Source organism: Nicotiana tomentosiformis, chromosome 3 (genome assembly GCF_000390325.3).
Source record: "Nicotiana tomentosiformis chromosome 3, ASM39032v3, whole genome shotgun sequence".
Classification (NCBI taxonomy): domain Eukaryota; kingdom Viridiplantae; phylum Streptophyta; class Magnoliopsida; order Solanales; family Solanaceae; genus Nicotiana; species Nicotiana tomentosiformis.
The window spans coordinates 148,360,017-148,369,683 of record NC_090814.1 but is presented as its reverse complement, the minus strand read 5'-3'; the positions used below and the strand labels follow the sequence as shown (position 1 = coordinate 148,369,683).

General features: G+C 41.9%; 1 protein-coding gene across 1 annotated transcript; it reads right to left on the bottom strand.

The window, feature by feature from the left end:
* Nucleotides 1-3,596: 3,596 nt before the first annotated feature.
* Nucleotides 3,597-5,660, bottom strand: LOC138908656 (uncharacterized). The gene is made up of 4 exons (XM_070199337.1): nucleotides 5,510-5,660; nucleotides 5,201-5,338; nucleotides 4,087-4,407; nucleotides 3,597-4,024 (listed from the first exon to the last, which is right to left on the bottom strand). The coding sequence occupies exons 1-4, from the start codon at nucleotides 5,658-5,660 to the stop codon at nucleotides 3,597-3,599; spliced, it is 1,038 nt and encodes a 345-aa protein (XP_070055438.1).
* Nucleotides 5,661-9,667: the final 4,007 nt, after the last annotated feature.

Genomic DNA, 9,667 nt, shown 5'->3' with positions numbered 1-9,667 from the left:
AGAATGGACTTTGCAACATGTACCTCGGGATCAAAACATCGAGGTTGATGCCCTTGCTAACTTGGGGTCGTCGGTCGAAGACGACGAGTTCAACTTGGGAGAAGTCGTACAGTTTATGAGATCGGTGGTGGAAGAAGGCCACGTCGAGATCAACTCAGCGAGCCTAACTTGGGACTAGAGGAATAAGTACGTGGAATATCTCAGGACCGGTAAACTGCCCTCGGATCCAAAAGAATTGAGGGCCATGCGTACAATGGCAACCCGATTTAGCCTGTTCGAAAATGAAACCCTGTTCAGAAGAACATTCGGTGGCCCACTTGTAATATGTCTAGGGTCGGGGGGATACTGAGTATGTTTTGAGGAAAATCCATGAAGGTACCTGTGGAAATCACTCGGGCGCCGAATCGCTGGTTCGAAAAATAGTCAGAGCCAGTTACTACTGGATCGACATGGAAAAAGACTCAAAGGAGTTCGTTCGAAAATGTGATGAATGCCAAAGACATGCTCTGATGATTCATCAACCGACGATCTGTTGCATTTGGTTTTGTCACCATGGCTGTTCATGAAGTGGGGAAAGGACATCGTTGGCCCCCTTCCATGGGCACCCGGTAAGGCTCAATTTATATTGTTTATGACCTACTATTATTCTAAATGGGTGGAAGCCCAGGCGTACGAGGAGGTCAGGGAAAAGGAAGTCATCGATTTCATTTGGGACCACATCATATGACGATTCGGAATGCCTGCCGAGATTGTATGCGATAATGGGAAACAATTCATCGGCAACAAAGTAACCAAATTTCTTGAAGACCACAAGATCAAAAGGATCATGTCAACTCCCTACCACCCTAGTGGGAATGGACAAGCTGAATCTACCAACAAAACCATACTCCAAAATCTTAAAAAGAGGTTAACCGACACCAAAGAAAAATGGAAGGAAATACTACACAAAGTCTTATGGGCATACTGTACGACCTCGAAGTCCAGTACCGGGGCTACCCCGTTTTCTTTGATTTATGGCGCCGAATCTTTGATAGCGGTCGAGGTCGTATAACCAAGTATCATATTTCGATATGCAATAAAGGGATCAAACGACGAGGCTATGAGTACGAGCCTGGAGCTATTAGATGAAAGTAAGGGTGGCATGTGGGCCGGTCCCGGTCATAAGTAGGCTTCGCGGGCCCGGTCCTAAGCGGGCCGGTCCTAAGTCATCCCGGGCTTCGTGGGCTTCTTGTTGGAACCTGCCCAGGACCGGGACCATGAACTAACGGTCCAGGGTTAAGTGGGCTGGTCCCAGGCCTAAGTGGGCCCAACAGATACTTTCTATTTTTTTTAAAATATTTTATAGAAGTTAGAGAAAAAAAATAGTAATAAAAATATCTAAGGCAATTCCTTGTAAATTATATTATAGAATTGTCATCTAAATATTTTAATTCAAATTTAAAGACAAAAATATTGTAAAGAGATATTCAAAGCAATGCGTTATAATATATATTATAACGCATTGCTTTGAATATCTCTTTACAATAAAGCTATATTCGATATTAAATATTGAATATTAAAATTTAGGATGTTAAATCAATTATAGGGTAAGCACATAACAGTAACCATTTTTGCCAATTCTTCCCGATCTATTTTTGGATCATAAATATAAGAGAGATTGAGAGAGATTGATGATTTTGTGAGAAAAATGAAAGAATGAGGGGGTATTTATAGTTGAAAATAGGGAAAAAATATAATTATAAAAAGTTTAGGGTTAAAACAAAGTTGGGGAGGGGGGGAGGGGAGGGTGTTAAATGGCTATTTTATAAATAGCCAACGACCATTTTGGCAGGTAAAACGGCCATATTTTAAATGCCATAACGGCTATAATATGGTAGATATTTTTTTAAAAGAAATTAGCCGTTGGGCCCGGATAGGCCCGTTTAGGACCGCTTGAATCGACCCACTTCCCAGCCGGTCCCGATCTCGCGGGCCTCACCTATGGGACTGACCCACTACCCAGCCCACCTCCCCACGGTCCCGGTCCTATCCGGTTAGGACCGTTTAGGCCCACCGCCCATTTGGGCTTGCGGTCCTGGGCCGGGCCCGGTACTAACCGGCCTACATGCCACCCTTAGATGAAAAGCACGAAGCCGCCCTTGTCCGGTTGGCAGCCGAAAAAATAGCGGATCGAAAGATATTACAATCGAAGGGCCAATCTTTGACACTTCAATACCAAGGACTTGGTACTAAGAAAGGTCACACTGAGCACCCGAAACCCGAACGAAGGGAAATTGGGACCGAATTGGGAAGGGTCGTACCAAATTATCGAGATCACCGGAAAAGGATCCTACAAACTCGGAACAATGAGCGGCGAGCAACTGCCGAACAACTGGAATATAACTCACTTGAAGCGATATTACTGCTAAGGTATGGCCATGTTCTTTCTTTTATTTACATTTTAAACTAACGCTTGCAGGTAGCCAACAAGGACGATATAAGATTTTAGGTCTGAAAGCTCGTGTTGCACTATTTTTTCCTTGAACCGATTTTATCCCAAATGGGGTTTACGGCAAGGTTTTTAATGAGGCAACCAGTAAATCGTGCTAATTTAGAATTGAAGGTCGGCTAAGAATCGGTGACGATGATCACAACAGCATTCGAGGCCTCTCTTCGATCAACCCCGAACACTAGGGGGCATTACCCTCGGATATCGACTTACTATGGAAAGAGACTTCAGGATTGAAGGGTCTTGATCGATAGGATTCATTGTAAGGGCCAAAAGGTCAAATGAACCGTGACCACATAGACTGCTCGAACCCTGGCACAAAGCATGTACACATGTATAACTATTATGCACAAGAATAAAAAGAAGTCTCTTCCTTGCAAACATCTTGTACTTTAAATATTTTTCTTGCATTTCTTAAGGAATTTCCTATATCTCATCCCCTAAAGGTATCGAGCCCAAGGGCCGCCTTAACCCGAGTTCGAACAATCACTCTCTCACTCGGGGACTGCCGTCCGAAAACAAACTCGGTCGGTCCAAGCTATTAGACCTCGGGGGCATAAGACCTATTAGGCAACGCCCGAATTTCGAAGGCCACGACCGCCCCCACTCGGGGAATGTTATCTTAGGCAAGCCCGGATAACTCGAGATAGCAATCCCACTGGGCGACACCCGAACTAAAAAGTCTACGGCCATATTAACATGGCTCGGAGACATCCGAGACCCGTAACAAAAACAAGGTCTTCAAAAAATTTCATAACCAGTTTTAAAGGCTACCCTCGTCAAACTATAATCTGAACTACTTCGAGAAAAATATTTTCGGTGATACCGAATCCCCACGATGCCTTAAAATAGAATAATGTTAAAAGCAATGTTTGTTTGAACCTTCGAACATAACCTAATTATTTCATGCTAAGGCATTTCGATCTTTTCGAATACAAATAATAAAGCAAAGGGAAAAATACAAAAGTTGTGAAAGTGGGAAAAAAGCGTTATATATTCATATCCAAAATTCCATTTACAAGAGCCAAATAGCCACGATAATTTTTTTACAAAGGCCGAACGACCTCGAAAAGCAAAGACAAAAACATCTGAAGGGATCCGTAGTGGCCTACTCTTCGTCGGGGGCTGCATCATCACCTTTGGGGTCTCCATCGCCTTCGGACTCACCCGAATCTTTAGAACCGTCAGAATCTTCCTCCTCGGGATAAGCCAACTTCTTGGCCTTGGCTTCAAATACCTTTGCATTCTCGATTTCAGGCAATAAGTCAAAACCCCGAGCATGAACTCCCTCGAGGGCCTCCCTTCGAGATTGCCACTTCGTATGCTCCACTATATTTCTCACTTGGTTCTGAGCCGCCTCGGCATCGGCCTTATGCTGGGCCACCCTCTCATCAGCCTCGGCCTTGACTACAGTGACCTCTGACTTGGCCGCCTCAAGCTCCTTGGCCAGATTTTCTTGACCGGAGACCGCCGAGCTCAGCTGAGACTGGAGCTCCTCGATAATTTTGGCATGTACCAAGGCCTTTTCCTTGAAGCCTGGAGCTAGACCTCAACCGAAGCCAATTGTGCCCGGGCAGTCTCCTTTTCCGAGGCCAAACGATCCATGTTTCTTTTCCATTCTTCGGCCTCAGCTTTTACTGTATCCACCTCCACCTGGAGCTGCTCGATCTGGTCAAGTTTCTTTTGAACCTGCGGGTTCGGAACGTTAGGCATTGTGTCTGACTCATCGTCACTAACTTCAAAAAATCTTCTTACCTGCTCGACCAGGTCGGCATGCTCCTTCCAAGCCGCTTCTAGCTCAGCATGGAGTTTCTTACTGAGAAACTTGTAAGCATCCCTGTTCTCGGTAAGCTCTCGGTCTCGTGATGGTTTAACTCTTCCCGATATTGGAGAAAAATATCGTGATAAAGCATCGAGGCCTGCAAGCACAATGAAAAATGTTACGATAGTTTAAGAATTAATCTAAGTACCATAAAAAAAGCATCCAAAGTTACCCTATTTAACGCCTGATGTGCTTCGTTGAACATGCAGGGCACTTCCACCTCGTCCATCTTGGCTTGATCCTCTTCGGTCACCAGGCACCGAAGATAAATAGAAACCCCCACGGGGGAGGAGAGAACCCGAGCATCCTCCGGGATAGACATAATGATTGACCGCTTCCGATCAGGATCTGCACTCGGAGCTGGGAACCGATTTACTAATTTCGGACTTGAAGAAGGCCCGATGGCTCCCGATGATGGTATCTTCTTTGGCACCGGTAAGTCACCCAACCTGGTAATGTCCTCCGAGGCAATAGAATCTATGTCATCAAAGAAATTGTTAAAAGAGTCTGCCGCCCCTTGGGGGCCCCTCATTTGGGCGTCCATTCAGCATCCAGGGCTCGTTGATCATTGAATCAGTAAATGGAGGCGACTCGGAGAGATCTATCACCCCAAGTGCATCCTTCGGGGCGTTATCCTTTGCTCGAGAAGCACCGGTCGTGGTCTTTTTGTCGACCTCCCCAGCTCGGGGCAAAACGGCCTCGCCCCTCTCCGTCTCGGAGGCCTTGACCACTGCCCCTTTATTAGCCACCCTGATTTGAGGCAGTTCGATGTCGCTTCTCACGCGGGTCATCAATTCAGAAGCTTCTTCTTCTTCGGACTCGTCCCTCAATTGATCGAGTGAGTCCGATGGAATTTCCCGGGCACTGGTGCTTTCCTTGGATTTACGCACCAGCCTCCTTTTCAGTTTTTTCTTCTCCGAGTTTGGAGAACTCGGATCTCTTTTCCTCTTCTTTTCCTCGCCCTATTTTGGAGAAGGGGACATCCTCGCCAACAGATGAAGGCCTCATTACAATATCCTTGGGAGGACCTACAAAGAAAAGGAAAATGAGTAAGGGCTCAGCAACATGGGGAAAACCTAAGTGTTCCTCCGCACGAGAACAAATTCTCACCGTGTGAACGGGCCTCCCATCGGCCCTTCGAAAGTTCGCGCCATGCACGCTCGGAGTATGGTTTCTGCGACACGATGCCCTCGACCTACTCCTTGAGTCGAGGAACTGCATCCGAATTTGAGCAATAGCTGCACCACCACAAAACATCGATGAGAAGGGAGGAAAAGTAAAAGCGATAAATGAAATCTTAAAGGCAAGGTTATACTTACGTTTCATGTTCCATTTCTCAGGAAATGGCATACCCTCAGCCGATATTAAATCCGAGGTCTTCACTCGAACGAATCGGCCTAACCAGCCTCGGTTCCGATCCTCGTCGATGCTCGAGAATGGGGCCTTACTGGCCCGACGAACAAGTTTTATGAATCCCTCTCGATAGAGTCGAGGACTGTACAGACGTATGAGATTATCGATGGTGAAGGCACACCCCTCGATTTTATTTACGAAAAGCGGAGGAGAATTACCATCCTCGAGAAAGAAGGATGAATTTCACCAAGGGTCACCTCGTACCTCTTACAGAATGCGATGATGACCGGATCCAAGGGGCCCAACGTAAATGGATAAGTGTAAACACTTTAAAAAATCCTCCACGTGGGTAGTAATTGCTTCCTCGGGCGTAAGAACCACCACGTGTTTATAAACCCAGTTGCAATCCTCCTTGACCTGGGAGAGGAAGTTATCGGTGATCGAGTATATATATATATATATATATCTGGAGACCGGTTCATACCGACCCAGTACCGAGGAGGTTTTCTCGACCTTGAAATCAGCACCGGTCGGACACCCCACAGGAACGAACATCTTCAGGGGGAGGATCCGGTGTCGGTTCCTCAGTAGCAGCAGACGAAACATTTTCCTCTTCAGTCGGTCGCGAGGCATAGGGAGTTTCTTTTTGGGGAACGGATTATGAGGTCTTCGCCCTTTTTTTTTGGAAATGAAGGAAAAATAGGAAGTTAAAAGAGTATGCTTGATGGTTTGGGATAAACAGAAGTTCTTATAAAATGATTTCAGAGTAACCATAAAATTGATGCTTGGGAGTATTGAAATTTCTAAGGTACGAGGGCAGAAGGTTTGAAAGTAAAGTTTGAATGAACTAATGAGGGGGTATTTATAGTCTCTCAGCGACTGTTCACATCTGGGAGTGGCCGACCGACAACTGACACGCATTTAATGCTATTAAGACTTGACTGACGAGACGTTTTGACATTTTATCGTTTTTGTCACAAAATATAGAAGTCAGGATCGGAAGTTCATGTTGTTTTTAGTCGTCTACTCTCCGAAAAATGAGGGGACTATCTGTATACGGTCGAAGTCGAGCTCGACTACAACTTGGTGGATTAGGCTTGGAACGTGGCGACCAAGAACTGAAGATCGACCTCGAGCCCGGTCGAGCTAGAACCCAAGGTCGGAAAGCCTACTTTCGAGGAACATTAAGTTCGGTGTCGACCATAGCCTTGAACAGGCTCGGAGATAACTAACAGAAGACCGAAATATTTGCGACCGGTCAGGTATTACAGCGAGAATCTCGACACGTATCAGCAAGGAATTGGCAATCAGCAAATCAAGAGATTTTTACCTTTTATAGAAATGTACCTAGAGTAGGACTCCTCTCCTATATAAAGGGGGTCTGATAATTCATTCAGAACACTAGAACACACATCACAAATTAATATATTATTATTTTTAGCTCTTATTATCCTGTTATCTTGTTCCGGCATCGATAAAAGCATTTATGGCTTGAGGGTGGCTAACCTTTCAAGGCTAAGATTGTTCAACTTGTTTGGTTTGCATTTACTTTTTCATTGTTTATTCCAATTTTAATCTGATTTCTCATTTTGTATCGAGTTAGATCACGTATCCTTAAAACCATGTACAAATTCAGTTGTTATCCGATTTTGAGGGTAAACAGTTGTCTTAAAGTTCTTAACACTTACCTAATAAGTATGTTTTCATCTTTTTACTTAAATAAAACATAAAGTGCTTCGATATATTGAACTCTAAAAAAACAAATCTGCAATAAAAATATTTTCCTACGAAAAAAATGGCATATGCCAATTATGCATGAAATCAAGTGCAATATTTTTTTCACAACAACAACAACAAACCTTCCACAATTGGTGTTTGGGAAGGGTAGAATGTACACAAACCTTACCCCTACTCCGGAGAGTAGAGAGGTTATTTCTGAAAGACCCCCGGCTCAAGAAGACAAAAAGAGATATCACTACCATCAATAGAACCATAGAATTTTTTTTTATTTTTTTACAAAAATAATAATAATATTTGTTTCATACTAAACGCACCCTAAAATTCAAATGCAACACCTTGGGTCCATTTGGTTAATAAACTCTACCCTTGATAATGTAGAAATAACATCCTCTTGTTACTTTTCGGCTTTATCTTTGAAAATTAACCGCTATCATTGAAATTCAAATTAAACGAGTGAAATTTAAAGACAATATTGAGTTTGACTACTGCCATGTGACCAGGAGGTCACGGTTTCAAGCCGTGAAAATAATATATTACAGAAATACAGGATAACACCACATACAATAGACCCTTGTAGCGTGGACCCCACGCATAGTAGGAGCTTAGTGCACCGGGCTACCTAAATGAGTGACTATTTTTCAATTACAAATGACAGAAAAGTGGCTATTTTATGAATAAATCACCAATTAACCTAAATACCCGTCCACACAACAATTTAAACTTAAAATAGCCGATGGATGTATAATGTATAAATAATTCATATATAATATATGTACAATCAGTGTATAATCCATGTTCACCTGTTTGGAAAAGTAAAGAATGAATCTGCTAGCTATTTGTGTAAAGATCCCAACGATCTTTACACAAATAGCCAGGAAATTTTATTGTTTACTTTTTATAGCCAATATATATAGATCATACAATAATTATATACGATTATACATATATTATATGTGAATTATATGTATATTATATATATGTCTTTTAAAGTTAAGCACTTGGGTAGGCGGCTATTTAAGTTAATTCTTGTTAGTAGAAGTGTAAAACATTCACATCTCACTTTCCTAACAAAAATAACAAGGGATTTTTTCCTTCCTATACAATAGTTGAAACTTATTTACTAAAATTGTCCAAATTTTATATGTTACCCGCTCTAAACAAGTTTTTCTTACAATTTATATACAATCAATTTTAAGTGCCTTAAATTAGGGGATACTTTGCTTGAAAATGGCGTAACTGAAGGGAACTAAGTTCAAATTGTCTTTTCATCTAAATAAGACTCCTTCCAGTTGTGCGTTACATATTTTAAGCCATAATTAGCGCAACTCTTCTTTCTGTTTGCCATAATTGCCTATTTTAAGAAAAGAATAATGTATGGTACAATAACATACAAAATAAAAACAAATTTTATACAAATTTAATATGAAAATTTATATATCTACAACTACATACATACTAAAAATAAATTTCAAACAACTAATTATACAGTATACAACTTATTTTCAACTTATCTACAACTTTCATACATCATTCTTACCTAGTTAAATACAACTACAACATCATACAACTTAAATATAATTTTTATATAAATTTTATACAATATGTCTTTTGTATATATTTTGTATATAATTTGTATATATTTTGTATGTGGTGTGTTCTTTGCTTCTTTTTCGAATTTCAATATAAAAATCCAGCCAAATCAAATCTAATCTTCACCCAATACCCTCAAAATTGAGATATAAACTCCATAAATATTCCCAATCGTTTGCAATAAGGTTTATCGTTTATTGCATTTCCTTTGACTAAATTGACCTAGAAATATGCTCCGTTCAGGTGGTGTGATGAGTGTGAAGAGAGCTTTCAGAAGCTCAACACAGCTTTGACTACAGCCCCAGTATTGATGTTGCCTACAGGTTCAGAGTCTTATACTGTGTATTGTGACGCGTCGCTTATTGGTATCGGCGTAGTGCTGATGCAAGACGGTAGGGTGATTGCATATGCATCCAGACAGTTAAAGGTACATGAGAAGAATTATCCGGTCCACGAACTTGAGTTAACAGGTATTGTTCATGCCTTGAAGATTTAGCGATATTATTTGTACGATGTCCATTGTGAGGTTTATACCGATCACCAGAGTCTACAACATCTGCTTAAAAAGAAAGATCTTAATTTGCGGCAACGGAGGTGATTAGAGTTGCTTAAGGATTATGATATCACTATTCTCTATCATCCCAGAGAGGCTAATGTGGTGGCCGATGCCTTGA